Genomic DNA, 26,043 nt, shown 5'->3' with positions numbered 1-26,043 from the left:
ATGGAGTTAACAAAATCAACAGTGTCTGATTGTATGAGACTAAAAAGGAAAATAATGAGAGGCAACGTGTGAAAAATGTAATTTATTTATTTTATTTGTCAGATATATAACGCAAGGAATACAAATGTGAGTGTTTATGAGTATATGTACATGAGTAACCGGAGAATGTGAAAATTGCTGCAAACATGTCCTAGTGGATAAAGTAGTGCTTTAATTGCAATAATGATTAAAACACAGAAAGGGGTGTGAATCAATCCACAATGGAAAGAATATTATTTACGGCAATAGTGTTACACAACGATCATAAACGTTGGTCATATTTAATAAAGTTGATCACTTAATTTTAGTGAAGTTTACATACACAGTAAAAACGCTGTTTAAAAATTTTATACAACGCTGTTTACTATATGAACCTTACATTAATTGTTTAAACAGTTTAAACAAGTGTTTAAATCTTAAAGGGATCACCAGTCGTGCGTAAAGTCAGTTGTATCCATAGAGTTATATACGTATTTAACTCTATGGTTGTATCTTACGAACAGCTTTATGAAACAGCCACCAGGTTCAACGCGGTGACGTACGTACAGTACGTAATAAATACAATACTACGTACTTTTACGTAATAATTTTTTTCGCCAAAAATGTCCGGTTTAATTGGGGCTTCGTAAAAGAGAGAATTAAGGGTGAACAATTATATTTTATGGCAGGAGTGCGGTAAAGATATGAGTTATTTTGATGGTGAGACAGTAACAAGGCAATCAAACTTCCCCCATGCAACCTTAAAAGACCCCCCCTCGATCGTATCACATGCTTATGATGTCATTTTCAAGAAGTTTTGATGACACGATGTGAGCAAAGTGCGCATGCTCAAATCCTTGACACGACCAATCAATCCCACAATTCCAAAATGAGTAGTAAGTAGGATAACTTCCGCTGCTGTTATCTCATTGACGAAAGGTTTCGCCCCAAACTATTACACCTTGCTGAATACAGTTTTTTGACATTTGAGTGAATTTCATCCCCTATCGAAAAGAAGGAGAAGTACCTAAAATGTCTAACTTTGACAGTAATCCGTTTGCTGACCCTACAGACAACAGTCCTTTTCAGGTAAGGGAAAACCGAGTGTCGACTTGGCCTGGCCCTGTTGTGTTAGAGAAGGCCCGAGCCGAGCTACACCGCGGCCGGCTCAGCTCCGCCGCTGACCGGTTCGGTGGCGGTGCAGTGCAGTGCTCAGCTCAGCTCAGTCACGTCTAGCCTGGAGGCGTCTAGTGTCTGGGGAGTAAAGTTATATACTCTACGTATGGTTACTCCCCTAACGCCTGGCGCTCGAATATATAGGCTCCCACGCACCAAAGGAAAAGGCAACTATAAAAATGCGCCAAACTGCTTATGAATGACATTTATGATTTAATTATCATGTTTATCAGAATCTGAGAGTGACTGAGTCTGAGGTTCACTTCTGTATGGGTCCTAGCTAGCTACGCGGGTCCTAAAAGGGTAAAGCTACGCACCACTCATGCGAGAAGGAGAAGTACCTAAAATGTCTAACTTTGACAGTAATCCGTTTGCTGACCCTACAGACAACAGTCCTTTTCAGGTAAGTGAAAACCGAATGTCGACTTGGCCTGGCCCTGTTGTGTGAGAGAAGGCCCGAGCCGAGCTACACCGCGGCCGGCTCAGCTCCGCCGCTGACCGGTTCGGTGGCGGTGCAGTGCAGTGCTCAGCTCAGTCACGTCTAGCCTGGAGGCGTCTAGTGTCTGGGGAGTAAAGTTATATACTCTACGTATGGTTACTCCCCTAACGCCTGGCGCTCGAATATATAGGCTCCCACGCACCAAAGGAAAAGGCAACTATAAAAATGCGCCAAACTGCTTATGACATTTAATTATCATGTTTATCAGAATCTGAGAGTGACTGAGTCTGAGGTTCACTTCTAATCTTCTGTATGGGTCCTAGCTAGCTACGCGGGTCCTAAAAGGGTAAAGCTACGCACCACTCATCGCGCATGCAGTTTTTAATGGCAAATGCGCACTCTGTGTGTTGAACTGTGACTGCAGTTTGACAAACGATTCCTTTTCAATTTTTTTCTACATGGGCTGCAGTAAATCTCTTATGCAGAGAAAACCCACAATTGTTTAGAATTTTGGAGTTAGGCCTACATTCGATTTAATTTCATATTATCCTATCATAATTTGAGCAAATTTTTAAAATTGAGGCACAGGAAATATTATTTTTTTGCATGATAAATCGCGTGCGTAGCTTTAGGACCCCTTCTACATCGGGCGGCGAATTTAAGAGGTGTTCGGAAAACACGACAGGATTTTCGTATTAGTGAGTTTTGTGATATTTTCTTTTTGTTTTTTTGCCACAAATTAGTAAAAGATAATTTGTTCAAATATAAAAATTGGCATATTTTACATCGCTTGTTAACAAAGTGCGTAGCTTTACCCATCATACATGGGTAAAAATATTGGTTGGCAACGTTTGGCAAAAAATGGATAGTTATGGTTACAAAATATCGCCAAAAGGCGATAAAAAAATAAAAGTAGAAGAGAGTTTACTCACATTTGTTGACATCGCCATCTTTGATCCTTTGTTAATGCAACCTAGTTACGTGACGGGTATAGAGGGCGGCAAAATCATGAGCGGTGCTAGATTAAAAAGTGCCAAAAAATGTCCCGCTTCAACCACTGAACTGAAAATACTTATTTCGCTTAAGTCAGACAAGTTAAACAAAAAATTTTCAGCCACACCTCTGATTCTTTCTTTTTTCTTTGGGGAGGGGGGGGGGGAGGAGGGGGCTTAAGTCAGACAAGTTAAACAAAAATTTTCTATCTAACTTAACTAAAAATAATTCTAAGCTAAGTTAAGCCTAATTCATCTTGACAAAGTCAAGTTTATTTTTGTAAAAATGTGAAGTTTTGAAGTCAGACATGTTAAACAAAAATTTTCTATCTAACTAAAATTCTAAGCTAAGTTAAGCCTAATTCATCTTGACAAAGTCAAGTTTATTATAAAAATGTGAAGTTTTTTTGTACACTTTAAGTTTATGTCTTTAGTCAATAAGTTTTGTAGCAAAAATGGCGCTAGGGCCTAATTTGAATTAAAAAAAATAGCCTGAAGGCTAAACCTAGCCTGGGATTTTGGATTTATTGTAGAGAAGTGCTTGGCTCCGCCTAGACCAACCAAGGATTAATTACATGCCGCTGCACACAGAAAAATCAAGCCATAGAAAGTCATGTGTTGTGGACACCAGAAGTGAGATCCCAGCACATGCGATCCACTAGTTAGAAATCCACTGTCAAACGCGGATTATGGTGCAAGGTTTGTATACTAATACTAACGTGTGAGTGTGCCTAGAGGCTAGACGGCTGGTAGCCGCTTGTTTCAAGCCAAGGAGGAGTTTTTTAACATTTTAACTTCTAAAAAAATTTCTACTACACAGATGGCTTGCGATCGTGCAGTCGCCATTTGTCAATGTAAAATCTACCCGACGGGGCTCATTGATTTTTGTTTTTATTTCATGAAAGTATCTAAAAAGAGCTAGACCAAAAGATTATTTTTCCATTCTGGCCTGGAATGCACCAAAACAGGGAAAAATAAACTTAAATTTCAAAAGGACACAAAAAACAGTGACTTACTAATTACTTTGGCTGTCATGCAACTCCCACTTCCCTGGTTCATCTGAACTTAGTACATAAACATATGGCCATTGAGTCCCTTTACAGATCGAGTTAGAACTTTGGTCTCCGTGACTGGTTAGTGGAGCTAATGTGGTAACCTGCAAGTGAAAACCCGAACCGTACCGTCCCGTATAATCCAATAATTTGCAAGCAGGACCCGCTGACCCGTCGGGTTTTAACCCGCAAGTCAATTTATCTTTGAAAAATGAAAAACATTATTTCTGCAATCCCCACACTATACAGGCTCGAATCAGGAAAATATATGTCTACTACTACCTAGCCTAGAGTGAATTTACTTACAATTTGCAAATTCGCCTTTTATTCCGGAGAGAAAATGTTTTTTGGGTGACTTTGTACCACGAAATGGGTCCGCTCTGATCTCGAAATTGAAAGCATTACGCAATTAACGCCTCGGATCGGGGCTAGCGAGCCGCAGCTCAGCGCGCTAGCTAGCCCAGCAAGGATCGGCAGACGGCAATGTTGTTTTTCAGTCCAGGTCGGTCGACAATGCGACTCACAACAATCATAATTACAATATTCAATTCCATGGGACCTCGTCTATAAAGTAATCAAAATTGCAATAAATACCTGGATAATGATACAGTCAATTTTTTCTTCTCGTTTATCTCTATATTATTTGCTTCTGTATTTCATTCGATAATATGGCCGCTAAAACTCGATGTTCAGTTTCCCGTCGCCCGCGTTATGAAATTTTGCCCGCGTTTGAAAATCAAATTCTGAAAATAAACTATTTGGATATCTAGATTCAAAACTGATTTAAAACATTAATATAAGCTTTTCAGTAAGACAATTACTTGTATATCTTGTAAATACCTGCAAATCTTTTCTTTCTTTCTTTTTTTGTGAATGGAATGACGCTGCATGCTCAACCATACCTCAAGGGATGTTCGTGCAGGCTCCACTCAACAACCGTAGAAGTGGTGGAGCCTGCACGAACATCGCTCGAGGTATGGTTGAGCTACCTCAATAAATCCCAAAGTCTAGTAAACTCGCGTTGGTGAGTTATCATACGGCCTAGTACTCATCCAAAATAACTTATCTTATTTGCTAAAATATAACTTAAAAATCATTTGTTTTATTTTTCCAGGGGATGAGTTAAATATCAGACAAAAAAATCATCAAAGCTCAATCTGTTACAAGGCCGACGGGAGACTCACCCACGTACGCATTGGCGCTTGTGCTAGCTAGTCTGAGCTCTGTCTCTCTGCCAGAGCTCTGGGGGACAATTCGCTCTGTAAAGGCCTCAATGATGGTGATTTTCTGCTTCAGACAGAGTTTATTTTTCTGGTATATTTTTCAAAACTGCTAATGAAGTTTGATTAAATTTCTTCATTGTCATGTATATTTAAGTTACTAATGAGTTCATTCTCACCAAATTTAGACTCCCCCATAGAGAAATACAATTTTCGTGGAGATCTGCGTTTTCAAGGAACTTCAGGAAAAGTAAGGGTATGTGGGCCTTTATTACATGGCCAAGTACTGGAATTAGATGGAGTAAAATTTAGATATTAAATTCATTTATATCAAGTTCAACTCACAGTCTCACCCACACAAACACACCCACATCCAAGATTCTAGGCATGAAAAAAAACTTTAAAAATCATACAATATTAAACAACAAGTCATAATCAATTTAATAAGTGAACAGGTATTCCTCAAAATACAAAAACGTAGCATTTGAAAAGAGCCCCTGAAATATTGCAAAAAAAAAAATGAAAATGGAGCCCCCCAAAAAATGATTAATTTTTCCCTGGCTTCGAATTCCACAGAATAAAGTGCGTTAAAAGGTTACAAAAGGTCAAACTTTCATCTTCTGAAAAATAATGAATAATGAAATCGGTTCCTCATTATGAGCTGGAAAAAATGGGACGGGAAACTCAACATCGAGTTTCATTGGCCCATGCGGTTGCTTTTGACTGCGCTGCATGCAGTACTGCAGTACTGGCGCTGGCCTTTGAAAGAGAGCAACTCGATGTATTTATCATGTTGAACTGTCTCAGACTCAGTCCTGTCCACTATTCACAAGACAAAAATACGCCGGCATTTTTAAAAGGAAATATCTACGTCTCTAAAAGAATCTGCCACGTAAGAAGCACATGATCTTAACTCAATTTTCACTGTGAATGTTTTTATTATGCGTCGTTTATTCTCCCTTTTTTTGCATGACGGTCTGCGGGTTTGAGAATGAACTCGGCCCGGCCCGCAACCCGCGATCGGAGGCATACCGGCAGGTTAACCCGTACCGCAACGGGTGCGGGTTACAACATTAAGTGGAGCCAATAGAGTTCAGCGGAACAACCAATATAACAGAGACCAAAGCTTTTAGTTTAGGCTTTGCCCTAGTTTTGATATGGAGTGAACTTAGTGACCAAATGATCCAGAGATGCCAACCCTCCCGATTTCATCGGGAGGCTCCCGAAAATTCATCCCAACTCTCGCCCTTATGATTACCATCCTTATCCTCCCGAAATTACGATTTTTTGCATTGATCAAATTGGATTGGAAGTATGTATTGTCTGCTAACTTTAGCATGTATTAACTCCATTACGTTCGCTGCTACTAAATTCTGTGTGAAAGGCAGACAAATAAGGAGCAGCGAAAAGCTGGTGCATGTGATATGCCCAACGGGAATCCACTGTGCACCCGGCCGGTAGGCCTGGCTAGCTTCGTGAGCCGTGTGCGCTCGCGGCCGCTGGATTTATCGAGTCTTGCGGTGGAATATCGGTGTGTGATTTCGGCGTGTTGATGGGTTGATATTGGCACGAAATGGCGGAAAATCAACAAAAGAAGACCAAGAAATGGTCTCAGAAGTATAAGACTGAATACAGTCTCTAGTACCCGTGTATTCGGAAGTAGGAAAGAGGAATTTACCATGCATTTTGCACAATTTGCAGCGTGGACATTTCAGTTGAGCACGGAGGTCGTGATGATATTCGGAAGCACTTCGGGCTATGGAGCAAACGGCATACGGACATTGCAAAGACAAGATCTTTACAGGTAGAAGATACCTGCGCTGAGCTTTTCTTTACTGGATTTATAGTGGAACATAACCTGCCTATAGCTGATAATTCCTCCTTATTTTTATTGTTGAACGGGTACTTTTCTTCTATTGTCCCCTCATTTTTTTCCATGTAAAAATGCATATGATATTTTTTATGTTAAAGTGGGAACAATGTTTTTTTTAAAACATGTGAAATGCTCCAAATAAGGGTCAGATTGCACCAGAGAGCATCTAAAAACCCAGAGCTTCCAGGGCCCTAAGGCGGGCCCTGGACCCCGGCTGCAAGGGTCGACTGCTCTGCGCTCGAGATGTGCGCATAATATGCGCACATAAATTTGGTGTCGGTTGTAAATCCTCCCTAATTCTGATTTCCAAAAGTTGGCATCTCTGATGATCTGCCTGCAGCAGCTCACCTGTTTGTTCGCCACACGTTCGCTATGATATTGGTCGCTAACAATAAACATGTATCAAAATTGCGGCGAATCCAAGTGAAAGGGATGTCTGAGAATTTGAACAGTGTTGAGAATGAGATGTACAGCTTTAAAAGCCAGAAAAACAGCCGTTCCCAATCATGATATTCAGAAAAGTGATGGGCATATTGACCTTGAAATATGATGAGACTTGCTATGACATATGCAAACATGACAATTACTGGTGGGGAAATTCTCTCTTAGTCAGCCAGTACGAAACTGCATTTGCGCCCACAAAGTTATTGCCATTGGACTGGTGCATGGGCCATGGAAATGGTGAATGAAGCTAAGGTGTGAGGAAAATCCATCAAAGAATATTTTATATAGCATTAGAAGTTTTCATTTTTTTTTATTTGTGTCATTCACTGTCATACTAATGTTTGCGAGCAGCTTTCCATTTAATTTGTAAAGATGTATTGTGAATTAAAAAGAAATCAATGAAATGCCATTACACATGTATCTCAAAATTCGCATTTTGCCCCCTTCTCTCCTTTCTGGGTCCAACATTTGCCTTAAACTTTGAGATCTCTTTGTACATGTAAGTACGGAAATTTAAATGCAACATTTTAGTGCATCTCACACCCAAAATTGCTCAAAAACCTGAAATCTTCTTTTAATCCAACACAAATTGTACTTTTTGCCAACATTCATGCATCATTATTGCTACCATACTTTTCCATTGAAAAATTAATGAAAAGCAAAAGGCTGAAAGGTCGTAAAGCATAAATTCAAGAGAAATTTTAAGAAAGAATAAAACTCAAAAGAAAGAGATATTTAATTTTTTAGACTAAGATCGCAATTCTACAAAGATTCTGTGAATAAAAAAATAGCAGTCAGGGGACCTACTGAGCAAACATCTGATTTCAGTAATTACATTTTTTGAAGAATTTGATCTTACAATATCAAACCATTTTTATTTTAAAATAGATTTTGGCCATTCAAAGGTCAAATCCACCCCAGAAAAAAGGTGTTTGAATGAAAAGAGAAAAATGATACAGCATACCCTGTAGCACTGAAAATTTCATCAAATTCGGATGTAAAATATCAAAGATACAATGACAATTTAAAATTTTGTTCATTATATTAAAAAAAGTTCACAAGTCAGTGCTATTCAAATGAGAGAGTCAGTGTCCCTCACTCACTATTTCTTTTGTTTTTTATTGTACAAATTATACAATATTTCATTTTTTTACAGATTAAAGGACCCTTTTGTTTGAACCACAAAATGTTAAAACAATGATTATACATACACATCTCCGGGAAGGAATGAAACTTCGTTTCACATGGCAATGTGGGGAAAATTATAATATTTCATATTCCATGTTTTGCATTGAAACACAAAAGAAATAGTGGATGATGTCATCCATCTCCTCATTTGCAGAAAAAATTCTAAACAATTGCAATCTAATTTGTGTTTGTGTTTGAACTCATAGAAAGTCAAATATTACTGTTTTCATGAAAGGTCTGATAGTTTAACTATACCTTAAGGCCTGGTCACACCGCCCGTGCGTTGTTACAGTTGGAGCGGTCGTGGAGCGGTAGGGAAAGAGGGTTGAATTTCGCTCTCAAAATTGGGGGAAAAAATCGAAAAAAAAACAAAACAATCAAAATCGAAAATGGTGAACGGTAGCGAGCAGTGATGATTTTTTCTCTCCGCTCCACGACCGCTCCAACAACGCTCGGGCGGTGTGACCATGCCTTTATCTACAGTTTTGTAGACTAGGGGATTTTGTAGATTTTGCGCTACGCGTAATTCAATTTTTTTTAGATATTGCGCCACGCGTAATCCATGTTATGATGAAGCGCCACTCGTAATTCCACGAGCGCCATGCCTGATTCTACTCATGGTTAAAATGCGCAAAGAAAGTACCTGGTGCCTGGTTTACGACCGCGGCCATGCCAGCACCACTCTGCTCGCATAAGAAAGTCAAATACACAACACATCATATTCACCGCCCTGACAATGTACATGTAGGCATGGAGATTGTGTTGAGCGTGTACCTGTTTTTTATTTGCCTGCATGGCGACCTGGTACAGCTTTCTCTACTTATTTTCTCTCCACTATGATGTGTAACACAGGTACAGGGAAACACACAATCAATGAGAAACAATTACCTCCAGATCGATTTCACTATTTATTGCCATGATTTTAATCAAATTTTCATGGGTAAGTAAATGAAATAAAAGCTTGGATTATGATAATCCTTACACTATTTACATGATTTGTAAAATCAGGGTATCACATAAATATGTTATAAATAATATACGTAATTGTAAATATAATAATATAAAGGTCATCCAGGGATCGAAAGGTCAATTTTTAACAAACTGCTCTCATTTCTTTATTTCTGCATCAATTATATTCACATAATCACATTATAGGTACAAATTATCCTTGGATAATATCAAATGTGCATTTATGAGGATGATGGCCTGGGGTCAAATGCCATGTAGCAGTCCTTCACGTTTATAATTTTGTGGAGCTCAATAAATCGCTCTCCTTAATTTTTTGAGGAGCTCAAATCAATTCAATACAATACATGTATGGTAAATTGTAGATTTTTTGTAACATCGTATTAGCTATTAATTGATCTGTGGTGAAACTAGGCCTGGGTCAATACGTTTACAAAATATCGCGCTCCTGCTTAAAAAAAAAAAAATAAATAAATAAATTTTTTCACATTTTACATTTTACTTTAAATTACATTACATTACATTTTACTTTAAATCCATGAAATGGCCATGTATTTTCCATAATTCCTTGAAATTATTTTGATTTAGTGGAAAACTATCAGAAAATTAGAGAATATTCACCTCTTTCCCGGCTCTGATTTGAACTTACTTTCGGTAAATATTGTAGTCCCACATGTACATGTAGACTTCAATGGTGTTGCCATTTACCGAGTTCAAATTCAAATCAAAGTTGGGAAAGAGGTGAATATTCTTCATTTTTCAGATATTTTTCAACGAAATCAAAATAATTTGAAGGAATTATGGAAAATAGATGGCCATTTTATGGATTTAAAAATGTAAAATGTGAAATTTTAGGAGCATTGTTTTTTGCTCTCCTTATTTTTTTTAGGAGCGCGGTAGGAGTCGAGCACCAGCGCGATCGCCCTCCTCAAAAATGAAGGTCTGATATAGGCCAAATGATATGAGGTCATGTCCATCTGTTTTCAAGATTTTGTTCCACTAGCTCTTATTTCCTTATATCTGCATCAAATGTGTATGTGTTCTTGTGGATGATAACGTCAAATGTCATCTATGGGTATGAAGATCATATTGCATATTTCATTAATCAGGTGAGAGTAGACTTAATATGGTTCGCAAACCACCTTGTTTTTAATGCTCTTGTTATTGAGGTGGCAAGCGCGATGTCAGGGCTAACGGAAGCGAATCACTCATTGCTCCTGCTTTTTTTCACCATCTATATACATACATCTCTACCAAATCATGGGCACACAGGATATAAACATCTAAATTGTATTTCTGTCTACTTTATTGCAATAATACTTACACAACATCATGTCAAATTGAATAGGGCCTAAAAAAATAGTTTTTATAACTTTGAACTAAATTGACATTTTGTAAGAGATTTGGGAAAGGTGATTGCTTTCTTCTGTTTGGGTTCAGGTAACAGGGCCCTTATGCATGTACTATGTAAGTTGCTGGAGTTAAGGGGTTTTGAGGGGGAAGAAATTGCAATTCCGAGGTACATGTTGGGACTACATGTACATTATATATAAGTTTGTGTTTCATTGATGTATATGTGACCTATAGTTGAAGAAACATTCATGAATATAAATAAGTATTGTAAACTACAGTGGCATCTTTGTTATTCATGTGTGGTGTACATATTTTCAGATTATTACTACTATTACACAACCTTTCACGGTCTGTTCCTTGTAACTCCATGCTTTAATAGCGATTGATTTTGGGGCCAAATTTTATTATACTGTACATACATGTACATGTACATTGTAGATTGCATTGATCATAGGTTTACAATCAATCAAATGTACAAATTTACCATGTACCTACATGTACATGTTGGCTTGGCTGCAAATAGTATTCAAATCAACAATTTCTTGGGTGCTACAGCCTACAGATGTACTTGTACATGTAGGCCTACATGTTGTACTGTGTATGTTACTGGTATAGTGTACCTGTACCTGTATGAATTTTGTTTTCTTTTACCTTTCCAGGGTTCCCACGGTCATGGAAAATCCTGGAAAAATTTGTGGTCCTGGAAAGTCAGGGAATTCAGAAAATTTGTGAAAAGTCATGGAAAAGTCATGGAATTGCATTTACCTCATGGCCATGGCAGCTTTCCATTTTGTCATGTCTCGCAAAATTCTCTCATACTTTATTATCATACTCTGCTATTATAATTGGTTTTCATAATTTCCATTTTTCCCAGTTTTGTGACATCCCATATTCTACAAAACTCCTGGGACATAGTTTGCCAATCAGTCAATGTATTTTTGATATGTCACATTTTGTAACCAGTTTTGCATTCTTCGTTGTTTTTAGAGAATTTAAGTTTCAAGTTTTGTACAAATCATGACACAAATCTTTAAACAATACAATTTTGAAGTATGAACTCTGTTATTAAGATCATTCACAACTGTCTGGGAATAATTCTTTGCCCTTATAATGAAAGAGCACAGTAAACATAAATATACAATGTTAACAAACTTTTTAAACCATTTTTGGCTTCCCATAATTTAAGCACAAGAGTTAGACCATGGCCAAAGTTACATGTAAAACTGACTTCAGAATACAGGCCCATGTCTTAAGCTGGATTGGCACTTATTGTCAAATCTGCAAAAATGAAAATTGTATGGATAAAATTTGCAAAATAAATAGTGAAATTATTGAATCATACATGTAGGTGTTATGCAAACCGTTTTATGATAAATAGCGATATTGTAAAAAATCTTGAATTTCATATTTTCTGATTTTGATGATTTCATACTTGTTTGATTTTGTGTCTCTTCAGAACAACTATTTATTGGGGTTTATTGACTTTAATAAAGCTCCTACATGTACACTCTCATTTCATAAACAGCGAATATATAATAAAGTACATGCATAGCCTTGTGTATTGCCCCTACATTACATGTATGTGCAGGTTGCTATGATAACAAGTTTGTTTGACAAAAACATTCTCGAACTTCAATGCAGTGTACTTGTATCCCGGGGGGGCCACTTCCATTCACGAGTGGATACCATGCGCGACCATGGGGTCTCGAAAAGCACCCTAAACACGTAATTTCCATTTTCTGAAAATGCACCCCTTAACAAGTATTGGCGTGTGAAACCCTACCCATAACAAGTATTGGAAACAAAACGATACTCTTGGCAAATATTCCCTGAAATGAACCCCTAAACAAGTACAGGAATGTTTTATTGTTACGGGTCTTTCGGTCGTCGGCTTTACCTTATTTGGTTTAGTACGACCCCCACTTTCTACACCTCGCGCAAATCGGACTCTAAACACAAAGTTTTGGGGCAAAAAGGACATCCTTTATAAAACATTTTAATTTTGTTTTATCATCCCCGCATATTCGACCCTAAACACGTAATTTTCCTAGCGAAATAGATACCCTTTTTTCATTATTTTTGTGTTTTTGACACCCTTATCACGTTACGTACGTAACGTGCCCTATCGTGAAAAAGACATCCTTTTTACGTGTTTTTTTGGTCGCGCATGGTATCCACTCGCCAATGTAAGTGGCCCCCCCGGGACTTGTATCGAAATCTTGGAAGGCATTGTAGCTCTGTGAATAAAATTTCTGTATCTTGGATCAATATATTCAGACAGTAAGTTTCCAAAATGCTGTCTGCAGAATCTGAGCTCTGTTCCAGACATTGCATTTATTATGCAGGGATTAAGATGAGCTTGCATTTTCAGACTTGCACCTGTCTACCCATATTCATGTACAGTATGAAAATCAAATTTACTATGGAATGAGTCAATGTTTATACGTAATCTGTAGTATACATGTACTCTTATACATGTAGGGGAGTACATGTATAAGGCCACTATTTTGTCTCAACCACCAGAGGTGAAGGCGAGACTTAAGAATCCAAATGTAGTCTTTCGTCCGTCCGTCACAAACCTAATGACACATAACTCCACAACCGTAAGTCGCTTTCAAATCAAACTTAGATGGTAGATGGACTTGGGGGACCTGCATGTTATGCTGCAGTCGGAGGTCATATTATAAGGTCAAAAGTCATTTTCAGGTAGTATTTTCAGGTCAACGTTATAGTTAACATGCAGGTCAACGTTAAAGTTTACATGCAAGACTCTCTTATGACACCTAACTTCGCAACCGTAAGTCGCTTTTCAACCAAACTTGGGTGGTAGATGGACTTGGGGGACCTGCATGTTATGCTGGAGTCGGAGGTCACATGGTAAGGTCAAAGGTCATTGTCAGGTCAACGTTTATGTTTGCATGTAAGACCTTCTTACGACACCTAACTCCGCAACCATTAGTCACTTTTCAACCAAACTTGGATGGATGGACTTGGGGGACCTGCATGTGATGCTGCAGTCAGAGGTCACATGGTTTGGTCAAAGGTCATTTTCAGGTCATTATGAAAATTTACGTGCAAGGCTCATACATGTATGACAAGTGTTATTCCATGCTTTATGCAAAGTAAAAAAATAGTTCAGTTTTTTTATGCAATCACTAAACATTTACTCGTAACAATCATATTACTATCATTTAATTATTTACCAAACACCCCCATTTTCGCCTTTTTATTCGCCCGTCTAGATGGGACGTACATGTATTACATGTATGCTATCACACTCGGTGTCCGTCCGTCCGTATACATGTACATGTATATGTCCGTTAACTTTTCCTTGTAAACGCGATAACTTCAGTTTGACTTAACCTAGGCTCATATAATTTGGTGTGGATGATACTAGCACAGATCCCAGAAAGCCTAATGGTTTTGAGGTCAAAAGGTCAAAGGTCAAAGTCACTGTGACTTATTTTCATCGTACCCTTCTGCAGTCCTTGTAAACGTGATAACATCAGTTTAACTTAGGCTCATATAATTTGGTGTGTATGATACTAGCATTGATTTTAGGAAGCCTGTTGATATTGAGGTCAAAAGGTCAAAGGTCAAGTTCACAGTGACATATTTTCATCTTACCATTCTGCAATCCTTGTAAACACGAAAACTTCAGTTTAACTTACCCCAGGCTCATATAATTTGGTGTGTATGATACTACATGTAGCCTGGATCCCAGAGAGCCTTTTGATTTTGAGGTCAAAAGGTCAAAGGTCAAGGTCACAGTGCAATATTTTCATCTTACCCTTCTGCAGTTCTTGTAAACATGATAACTTCAGTTTAACTTTAACCTAAGCTCATATAATTTGGTATGTAATACCCCTTTCATAAACCCAATTACATGTATGCGGCTAATAGCAGCATAATTTGGTCGTAAAATTGGAGGACAAGAGTTATCCGCATTACTCTGATGCTGCTATTATCCGCCTAATAGCAGCATCGGGACAAGATTTTGAGTTTATGAACGCATTTCCAATTAATGCGGATAATTGCCATTGTGCGGTCACAAGGTCACCCTTTTCCAACACAACCGCATCGGAGGGGGCGTGTCCAGTTGTCATGACGATCATCCGCCTTTTTCAGGATGGGCGCTCGTAAAAATAATGCGGCTTATTTTCGGAGTTTGTGAACGCAATTTTTATTGAATTATCCGCATTGCTCTTAGGCCGCTAATTGGAGGATAGGTTTATGAAAAGGGTATAATATTAGCATGGATCCCAGGAAGCCTATTGATTTTGAGGTCCAAAGGTCAAGGTCACAGTGACACATTTTCATCTTACCCTTCTGAAGTCCTTGTACACTGTAAACGCGATTACTTTTATAGTTGAACTTAACCTAGGCTCATATAATTTGGTGTGTATGATACTAGCATAGATCCTAGCAATTCTATTGATTTTGAGGTCAGAAGGTCTAAGGTGTAGTCGCTACCTTCCATTTTTCTTGCTTTACCAATAACTCTATTTTTCCGCCTTACAGACGGGCGTATTATGTGCTCACCTTAGCGACACTCTTGTTATATGTGTGTATAAACCTGAAGAAGCAATAGAGAAATTCAAATTTTTCTTAATAACTGGTATATATTCATGGAAGCCTACACGCACACAGGTTATATCTCATTGATATATTAAACACAATTGATAAGAAATTCAGTATCGATGCAGTTGAAATTCTTTCATCCATTTTTGCAAAAGGCAGGAGCATCACCACATACAATACTCAGTAGTTATGAATTCACTGAAATTTTTTTAAATCCAGTGTTATCACCATATTGTTCTTAGCACTTGTTTATCAAGTTGATTTCCTTCCTTCGTGACTTTTACATTTACATTAGAAGTTAGATATCAATTCATCATACTGTACCTACCTTATGCATAGCTGCTTCTACCCTACCCGGTATCGCGACAATTTTCTCTGGGATCTTCTTCATTACATCAGCCACATGAACAGTCCCAAACTTGGCAGTAAAGGATTTGAGCATGTTGCCCCCTCTTGACTCACTGCTACCAGAATCCCTAATCGAAGTCTTTGATCGAAACATTGCTCCTGAAGTGTTTTACCTCATAAAATAAGCACCTTCCTGTTTGTTGAAATCTATTACGTGTCCGCGGTTTCTAGAGCTTTTCAAAAACTTTAGAGAGAGGGGAGCTGAGTAATTTTCACTCTCTCTTTCTGCCTTGATCACAGCAGAGTTTTTGTCTCCAGGTATAGCTGCTGTGTTGGCAAGAACTCAAAATAACTCTGGGTAGTGTGCTGGTGATGAGTTGATTAGTAGAGTGTGTCTTAATACAAGAATGAATGTGCAGGCATACTGAACGTGTAAACTACCAGTATTTTGCTCCCCATATGGAATCATGCACCCTCATTATTCTCTTCATGTAGATTTGTAGCACAGAAAGAGCAACTGGAAAATTATGATAGCCTCCGAGCAGTGGTGCTTGTCCCCGGCTTCATTTCATTGACTTCCTTGGCCCCCCTTGTATTAAAGGCATGTAGACAACCAGTCAGCAACCAGCACTGCAGGATTTTCCCTGGTACCATCGCAAGAGTGTCCTATTACAGGAATCATCATTTTCTATTTTATTGTGAGATTATCAGAGTGCACTGCATGACTATACACAGCCCTGCAGTCATTTGCCCTCTGGACCCCGTCTTGTGATCAGAAATAGAACGAGGGGCATGTTACCGAACAAGTTCTTTGGGTAGTGTTCACTGTTGGAAAGTGATTTCACTTTCTTTTCGGCATGGAATCATCACAAAGTTTTGAATCATACTGGTGGCAGAGGGTAGGTTTCTTTCATTCTTGAAGGTGTGATGTATATACATGTAGCCCATTTTGATGGCATTGAGTTGTGTATTTAAAATGATTTTGTAACGAGCTTTACACACCTCTCATTCCTTGCATTTATGATTCATAAAATACCCTTAAAGGTGTACTGTACTTACAGATTGTTTTGTGATGCTATTATTAAAGAATAATGCAACGGTTTTGTTTTTGCCTTGTTTTCTTGTGCGTATGATGAGTCCATAAAGTTTTTTGAACCTCCAGAAATATTGTTATTTCTGTTTGATAAGAAAGGTTTTGTTATTGCACTCTGTTGAACAGGAATACTTTCAATTTGATCCTTCTGTAAAAAAAAAAAAAACAGAACTTCAGTCTTTGGATAACGTCTGTATTATATATTCTGTCTTCTGTAACTGACAAGTAATTATGTTGAATAATCACCATAATCACTGCCTTTAATTAAGCAGACTTTCAGAGCAGGATGATGTTTTACAAATACCATTTTGAATTCGCAATTAATAACATGTAATCTCCTATTCTCCTTTGTATACAGGTACATGTATGTATTGCATGTACTCTGAGTGTGATTTTGGTAGCATCTCTTGAAAGGATTTGTTGGATGTTACAAGGCTGTTTGTATCAGACAGTTACCATTCTGTTTTTCAGTCAATCAAAATTAAGGAGAAACATGTAATGTTACCCTGAAAAATATGGCGATGTATTTGATAGAGGAAATGAAACATATTTTCAGAGGAAGATGAAATCATCAAATTAGTGTTTTTCTTTTACAATTTGAAACTGATCAGTCCTTACTCAGAGATTTTTTGATTTGATATCACTTTATTGAAATCACAATAAAGGAAAGAAATTTACAAAGTCAATACAAAACATGATAAAAATTAAGATAGGCCCAGGTCATGACGCATAACTGTCGATGCAGGGCAGTAGTATAAAACCTAATTATACATGTAGCTCTTATTTTATAATAAATTTTTTTGAACATGACAAATCTCTATGAAAACTAAGGCATACATTATGTCAAGAAATGATTGACATAGCTCTTTACTGTAAATCTACCTTCACTCTTATTCAGAGATTTATATATGTATGAAACAAAAATAAAAACACAAAAATACTTCTGTTGAGAAATCCCTTTAATAAAACACAAGTTTGGTGTATCCTTGACCAATTTTTCTTCACAGCTTGATTTTGACATTCAAACTGTTGTTGCTCACTTATGCACAAAGTTTTCATATTATGAGGTATGAAAGTGCAAACGCAAAATTTGTCTCACTTAATCTTTTTAAAATCACAGTACCATAGTATCATAGTATTAAACCATTCCAGAAATGCAAAATGCATGTGTTATTAATGTACTTTCTTTATATTGATATCTCAGAGATTTTTGTGTTGGCAAGAGACATAAATTGAATGGACCAAACCAATTCACTGGTACAATGGTCATGCACACTTAAAATGCTGGGCAACATATGCCCTTTTTACACAGGATTTTCTTAACCCTGGACTATCGCTAACCCCGTACTATCCTTAACCCCACACATGCCAAATTTTTATTGCTAACCCCGGATAAGGAATGCTTGCTTTTCACACACGAAACTCGCTAACCCCGGACTAGTGGTTTTTGTCGATCATTCGTAGTACAAGTACTTCACTCGTACACTTTTTACACACGCTACAATTTCCTTAACCCCGTACTATAGGTGGGGCCAAATTGCCATTTAGGCTTAGCCCCATCTATAGTACGGGGTTAAGCTTAGCCCACTTTCGTTTTACACATGCGATCTTAACCCCGTACTATTGCTCTTAGCACCGCAATTGGTGGGATAACCCTGCTTTTTTGTAGGGCCAAATAATCCCGTACTATAGGTGGGGTTAGCCCACTTTGCAAAAATGCTGTGTAAAAAGAAAGTGGGCTAAGCTTAACCCGTACTATAGGTTGGGCTAAATTGCCATTTAGCCCCACCTATAGTACGGGGTTAAGGAAATTTTAGCCTGTGTAAAAAGGGTATTACAGTCCACAGTGTCGGGTAATGTATGTTGGTATATTCTGGGCAATTATTATCCAATTGAGCAAATTTATTACCCAATAGTTATCACCCAATTTTGGCAGATTTTAATCAATAATTGTGTGGACAGTATGTTGCTCAGGGTTGGTTAAAAGTTGAGCATTTTTTTGCCCAACTGTTTAGAGTGTGTGCATGGATGGTTTTCCAATATACAGTATACAATGTAGGTACTTAAATGATTTTTTTTTGCATGCAATTCATTCACTTTTCGACAGGAGATTAAATTGATCTGTCTCTTTCAGTAGCAGTAAATTAACAAAAGTAACACCATTCTGTATTACATGTACATGTCTACACATGTACATTTATACTCAGTGCATACGTACATGTCCATAACTCTGTTGAAATGAATTGAACACAGGTGTACATACTGTGTTCTTTCAAACAATTACAATAATAAAATTGATTCTTTTTATGCTGGTACGCTGTCTGTTAACTAGAAATTTTGCGCTAAAAAAGGTTTACCATTGTTTCAGATTAGTACAAGTAGATGAGAGATTTTATTCCAGTCTCAAAATCATTCATTGCAATATTATTAAAGACAATATGTTACTCAGTTTAATGCCCTTTTCAGCATTACATTTTTTAGCGCAAGATTTTAAAAAAACTGAAAATAGTACACTAACTTTTCCTCACACTTCCCTTCCAATTTTGCTTGCCTTTGATTCCAATCCAACGTGACCCTTGCACTTGCAAAAATCTATATTTTATATTTTTAATAAGATCCAGCTGCAATGCTTCATGAATATTCACATAACCTGAAGCCTTGAAGGTTGTTAGCACAGTATTTGAAATGCTAATAGAGAGATGAATGCTATCCCCATAGGGCATGGTGAGGAGGAGAGCAGGGCATGCTGGCTGGCTTGCTTGCTGTACTGTGGTTCGTGAATATAAATGCCCATTTCATTTCGTTAGCATGCTTGTTGCTGATGTATAATTAGATCATCATGACAAAGTCATATTTTTTCAGCATTGAGCTTTCTCGTCCAATATATGTATCTTGAAAATGATGAAGGCTCTACTGCGTGAAAGGTCATTTTAGTGGTTTTCACGTGAACAGACTGGCATTTTGCGTACATAGTTCATCAATGTATCGGCTGAATTTAGCTTTGGACACCGACTGCAGAGGAGTGTATCCTTGTAACGATGTGCGATGTTTGTTGGAGTTCGACTGAATATACATGTACATGTAGAACAAAGTATATTCGCTGACGGTAATTGATATTCAGTTTCATGCATCGACCACCAATATGATCGGACCGGAGTATATAGTAAGTTTGAGTTTTGCCTTTTTTGTTCAGATTTGGCAAGGTTCCTTGAATTTGTGAGATATTGATCATGTGACAAATCTGTACATCTCAACTGGACGAGAGAATTTTATTCATGTACCCCTGCTATTGTGTCAAGGGAGCATGCATGTAGTGAACTGTCAGGGAATATCTTTAGAAGCAATGGTTTTATTCAGTGTTCAATAAAATTGGTACATTGGTATTAGCCTAAATATTTACATCAGTCTTCATGTGAATGTAGAGTGAAGAATACACGAGGCACATTATTTGATTGTATCAGATTTAGTTGCCATGAAAATAAAAACATGGATAATAGATTTATGTTTTAATATTTAATGGTATTTCTAGTTTTATTTTTTGTGTAATATACATGTAGGCAGGGCACTCATTTCATTTGCAATTGTGTATTGCATACAAACACATGCAGTTCATCCTTGGCATTGTCTCTACATGTATGTATTGTCCATTTAATACAATGTTGACATTGAAATACACCCTGTAGTAAACCTTCATATTTTAGTCAAAAATCTCGAAATCTATGATTTTATGGACAGTATTCACAATAGTGACATAGCCGAACTGCCGAACCGAACGGAAATTTGCCAAACTTGGCACTTACAAACTGAACGCAAAGGCCTGGTTCAGTTGTTCGGTAAAAAAAATTATGCACATTAATATTACATAAGGGGACTACATGTATATATAGATTTAAATATAAAATGAAAAAAAATATTAGTTAGTGATTGTGCACAATAAGAATTCCACACAAAATATTTTTTAAAATCCACTATTTAAGCTCCCATCTCATCTTTGAACTGTTATCAACTTCAGAATATTTTATTAACATGAATATATTTTTTTCTTCATGAAATGTGGGGACATTTTAAGCTAATCTCTGTTAAAAAGTGTAGTTGAATTATGTATTGCTGTAATCGATCATGATTGTAATCGGATGTACATGTACTTGTATTGTAAATTAGTAATAGAAAAAACACATACACCGTACATAAATTGACTGACAAAGGAAAGTACATGTATATATATTTCACCTTCTGAAATTTCCATATGAATATAAAAGATAAATGAATAAGAGATGAAGGAATGAGGTTGGAAAAAAAACAAAAAAGATACAAAAATTCAAAGCAAATCAACACACATTCCCTGATCGTGTTCCGTAATTGGTTGAAAAGGAAAGTTGAAACAGGAAGTCCAAACAACCTGCTCTCAGTTGCTTTTATGCTGGTAAAATTCATATTCTGAATTTGAAATGTTTTTCCATTGCCAATATTTTCTAAAAAGTGGTTTAATCTGGTCAATTACTGAGAATGAAATGATAAATTATCAGTTCCATCTTGGTTCTGAAGATCAACGCCGAGTGATTTCACAACACTAAAAAACACAGTACAGTCCCATGTATCCATTTTCGTGTTGGAAAGATGTTTGAAGTCATGTACATGTAGCGTCGATCTTTCGGGACCAAGAATGGACTTTTTAAAGTAATTGATAGACCAGTATTAATCACTTTTCAGAAAATAGGGACTTTCTAAAAGATTTCATATTCTTTGGAATGTGAATTTTACCAGTACATGTATAACCACAGTTTAGTTGAGGTTGTTTACTGTTCCGACACTCCCGATCAACACTTTCCAATTTGAGAAGCTGCGTTTGCAACATTGTTATTGTAATCGATCATGATCATATGTATGTGAAATAATCATGAAAAAAATATTCTGTTCTTTGTGATTCTGTTTCTGTCCTCATTCTCTTGTTATCAATATTTTTTTCTTCATTTTTTTATTCAATTTAAAAATGAAAGTAGAAATGACTCTTATTTTTAAAGTTTGAAATAAATAAAAGAAAGTTATGCAACAATTTTTATAACCATTCTTTTTAGATACAAAATTTATAATGAATATACGACAGATCTTTAACGTTTTAATTTGTCCAAGGATTGGCAATCCTTTGTTTTATATATTATTTTTGCATTTATTGCCGAACCCCGAACCGAACCAAAGTTCGTAAAAAAATTGCCGAACCCTGCCGAATCGAATTTGAACATGCCGCCTGACTTGCAGCACTACATGTACTTCACAAGAATTTTATTTTTCTGTAATATTGCTCTACAATGTTTGTTTATAGTGTACCGATCAAAGATTATAATGCTACATACATCTATGTACTTTGAATGCAGAACTCATACATGTACATGTACAAGAATATAATGACTATTAATAATGCACTTGGTAAAACTAAAAGGGGATTCTGTATGGGTGGCTACAAATTTGAACATGGAAAAAATATGATAATTATGCAATTTATGCACTAGAAATGATGATTTTTAACATTTTAGGGCTCTAGTTCTTTCTCAACCATAAATTTTTTTGAAATCATACTTTAGTTGATTTTGTGTGTGATTAATCTGAATATGAAAATCACTGACCATATTCATGCATTGGAATATGAGTGCACTACAATCCCATTGCACGTCATACTGAATACTTCAATTCTAAAAAAAAAGATGTTTGTATTTGGAATCATGTCATACATGTATGACACTCTTGTCATATTGTGAGTCATACTCAAAAAAGCTGAATCCTCCATCATAATAGTTGGATTAATCATGCATGACAAACATAGGACAGCACTCTGTGGTGCATGTACATTGTATATGTATGGTGTACAGATCTGGTCATGCATGGACGTGATATTATGACTCAAATTGTGTATGAAAATTATTGATTCTTGAATGATAAGGCAATACTGGATACGAGACCAATTAAGACTGCCGATGATGGTTGCATGCAGTTCCAAGTATTCTCTGTCAAATTTCACTAGAAATTAGGGTTGTTATCGAGAATGTCTTTATTGCTGGTCTTGTGCCCCTTAGCGCTTTATATGATAAACTTTCTCCCGTTATCGATAATGCCCGCTATTATGTAGGGACACTGATTTTCCATGATTTCACATAATTCACGGAAACCGCCATTTGAAAGTGGCTTTTTCAAAGGAAAAATAAGGGAAAACATATTTTTCCTCAGACTGCACAGAACAGCAACAGTAATTTCTCCAAAATTTCAACAAAATACAAATACTCACCCCCACTTCGCTATAATTATGACAATCCAAACATTGTGACTGCACTCCACTCCATTCGATCGAATCGAAAACATCACAAGCGCAAGCTCAATTTTAACGAAGTACGAACTAATGTAGAATTTGGCAGCACATGGCCATGTATTGCTTCCTCTACGTTTGAAGATGTACAGCATGATATCAAAATGGCGGGTAGGCGAAAGACGTTGACTGCTCAGAACAATAGTGCCAAAATTATCGATAAAACTTTATGCAACCCTAAAATAATGCTAATAGCGTGTAAGGGATGTATTTATGCTATATATGTTTGTTAAAAGATGTTACATGTACAATGTAAGTAACCATTTACATCCAAAAGTATTCTTGGTATAGTGCCATACAAATTTTGACCAACGCAAATAAGTGACATCGCTATAATGCATGAAAAATGCGTATTGATTATGTTTTGTCCATAGTTATCGATATTGGTAAGATATTTTTAGGAATATATCTGACAGAGTTTTCTTAACAATAACAGCCCTACCAGAAATGGAGAGAAGTGATTTTTCCACATGTCTTCGATTTTACCACATGTCTTCATGTACATATCGGAAATTTACTGCATTTGCATAATAATTCCTGGAAATAATGAAATACATGTACAATGTATATTGTCCATGTATGTCTCTTTAAATCCTCTCACGGTCTCACCTGCACTACACCATAGTCATAGGGCACTTTGATGATAATTTTGACATTTGTAAGTGTCTGCTTTCCAAGATACTGTAGATTTAGAACCATTAAAGCTTCCTGCTTGGCTTCATTATCAGATCCATTGCCATTAAAAATTTTTGTTGAAATAATGGTTTGCATGAAATATTGTATGGGAAAATTGTGAATCATGTATTATCTGTGAAGAGATCTACATGTACATGTCAATGTACTGTACATGTCAATGTACTGTACATGTACTCTTCCAGGGCAGGTTATTGTAATTGTAATTTTTTTAGGGCTATCTTTTCCACATTTTGATTACAGAATTTTGGGGGCTATTTCTTTTATTTTAAGGGCTACTGTACTTTTTAGGTGCAACAAGTAATTATGCAGTAGGCCTGAAATCTTGAATACAGACATTTGCGACGGATCTTGGGGTGACTCTAGATAGAATGGTCACACCAAAATTGCATTTTGGAGGAACTTTAGCAGTGAGTTTGACTGTCAAGAGGGCGAAATTGCACGTTGCCCTCATGTTTTTAGCCATGCTTTACTTTTCTCTTGCACATATACATCTCACTTCATCGTGTAAAAAATCCCATACCATACAATACAGTACTTACAAATATTTTCCTTTTTTATATTGTGCATGTACATGTAGTCAGCCTCTGAATATTAAGCAACCTACAAAGAGCTATAAACCGTGCTACAATGTACATGCATTCATTTTATAGTATAGATAGAAACTGAAACTTGAAAGGCACAGTCTACTAAAGTACTGTACAATTTGTACTGATTTATTTTGACTAATATTTTGTTCATTTTACATTTCTTCAGGGAAAAATTATAATTTTTTTTTGTTGGGGGGGCTCCATTTTTAATTTTTAGAAATTTTTTGGGGGCTACTTTTTTCATTTGGGGGGCTCCATTTTTCATATAACGTATCATATGTAATGTGCGACCCAGGATAATTCGCCCATCCTGCTTGTTTCCAAATTAATATTTAATAACATTGTTTATTTAATTGCTCTTCATTTTTTTTCATTGTTCTTGATTGTTAAATGATTATCTAGTTTCGTGTTGTTCAGTTAGATCTAATGTGTATTGTTTATCAATGTATTCAATTACATGTAAATGGACCTTCTAAATTTTATAATTTTGTCCATCTAAGTGATAAGGATGAAGTTTATCACATTTGAACAGAATTTGTGCTTAGAGGAATCGTTTTCATAAACTTAAATTTCTTATTTGATAAAAACTCACTGGAAAATTATTTTATGAATAGCAACCAGACAGCTACATGTATACATGTAATGTCAACATGTCAATTTATTTCACAAGCTACATGTAAGCTACACCTACGCCAGCGCAGCAGAGCCACTGAATGCTGCACAGCTCACAGTAAATCCTCACCGCAACACGGGCGTTGTGAAACTGCATTAGTGCCATTAAAAAAAAACCCGCTGAAAATACTAATTTCTCCTTCAGATTGTGAAATCCGCGGCATATTTTCAGAGCACCAGAGGGCTAAGTTCAGATTTAAGAACTGGGGTTGCCGAAAAAACACGCTAAAATAAAAGAATATGATTTTTTTTCAGAGTTCACAATCTTTTTTACTTGCAAATTCATGATGGTATCTTAAAAATGAAATAAAAAAGGAAATTAAAGTAACTACATGTATCAAATTTACAGAGGGACCTTGTGCGTTCCAGCCAGTTTGGGGCCGCTGAGCTAGCAACGCAGTGCACGCGGCATACATGTATATTATCGTTCAGCAATTATTTCAGGGGCGGCTTTCGATTTTTATGGCGCCCCCGAAAGCATGATTTTTGATGATTTCGGGGGCTACTTTAGGCATTTCCATGGCGAATTCGCCCACTGCCCCTGTATTATGTACAATTCATATTTTATTTTCACTCTTTTGGCTATTTGTTTGAAGTTCAAGTCTATATGCTATGGAAGGTGGTGACATTTCAAAATTCATTTGAAATTCATATTCAAAGCTTTTAAGGGAAAATGTTTCACATGCAGGGTATCTCTGATTGATGGGGGTGAGATCTTGATCAGAAGAGCTCTGATTTGCATAAATGTTTGTTGCTAAAAAAAAAATCCATCAAAGAATGGTGCTGAAGTATGAAATATGGTTAATAAAAATACAATCTTGATGAGCTATTTACACAGCATTGGGGTCATACAGTATATGCATTTATTGCTGTTGAAGTATTTGTTTTGGTTGTACTAGGTAAGTGGATGTACATCATACAATAAAATAAATTGAATGTGAATTCAAGCTGTGGTATTAAATCTCATTGACTTTATTATAACTGATTCCA

The 26,043-nt window shown here is 36.7% G+C and overlaps 2 protein-coding genes and 1 long non-coding RNA gene across 10 annotated transcripts in view; 1 reads left to right on the top strand and 2 right to left on the bottom strand.

Moving 5' to 3' along the window:
- The window catches only part of LOC121416024 (AP-3 complex subunit beta-2-like), a 52,639-nt gene extending 36,930 nt beyond the window's left edge, over positions 1-15,709 (bottom strand). For all 3 annotated transcript variants that reach the window (XM_041609454.1, XM_041609455.1, XM_041609456.1), the window contains exon 1: positions 15,631-15,709. In XM_041609454.1, coding sequence (XP_041465388.1) covers positions 15,631-15,693 — 63 coding nt within the window. In that variant the 5' untranslated portion in view covers positions 15,694-15,709. The remainder of the gene's footprint in view (positions 1-15,630) is intronic.
- LOC121416025 (secretory carrier-associated membrane protein 1-like) overlaps positions 944-26,043 on the top strand; it is a 46,430-nt gene continuing 21,330 nt past the window's right edge. For 3 of the 6 annotated variants that reach the window (XM_041609458.1, XM_041609460.1, XM_041609464.1), the window contains exon 1: positions 944-1,107. In XM_041609458.1, coding sequence (XP_041465392.1) covers positions 1,051-1,107 — 57 coding nt within the window. In that variant the 5' untranslated portion in view covers positions 944-1,050. Of the gene's footprint in view, positions 1,108-1,527; positions 1,598-16,345; positions 16,550-19,478; positions 19,907-26,043 lie in introns of those variants that run through there. The other 3 variants (XM_041609459.1, XM_041609461.1, XM_041609462.1) reach the window with 3 other exon arrangements.
- LOC121416027 lies at positions 1,003-1,603 on the bottom strand. Its single transcript, XR_005970090.1, has 2 exons — positions 1,536-1,603; positions 1,003-1,045 (listed from the first exon to the last, which is right to left on the bottom strand). It is a non-coding gene; the product is annotated as an uncharacterized LOC121416027 (long non-coding RNA).

This window comes from Lytechinus variegatus, chromosome 5 (genome assembly GCF_018143015.1).
Source record: "Lytechinus variegatus isolate NC3 chromosome 5, Lvar_3.0, whole genome shotgun sequence".
Taxonomy (NCBI): domain Eukaryota; kingdom Metazoa; phylum Echinodermata; class Echinoidea; order Temnopleuroida; family Toxopneustidae; genus Lytechinus; species Lytechinus variegatus.
The sequence above is the reverse complement of the archived record's forward strand: the minus strand, read 5'-3'. Positions and strand labels throughout refer to the sequence as shown.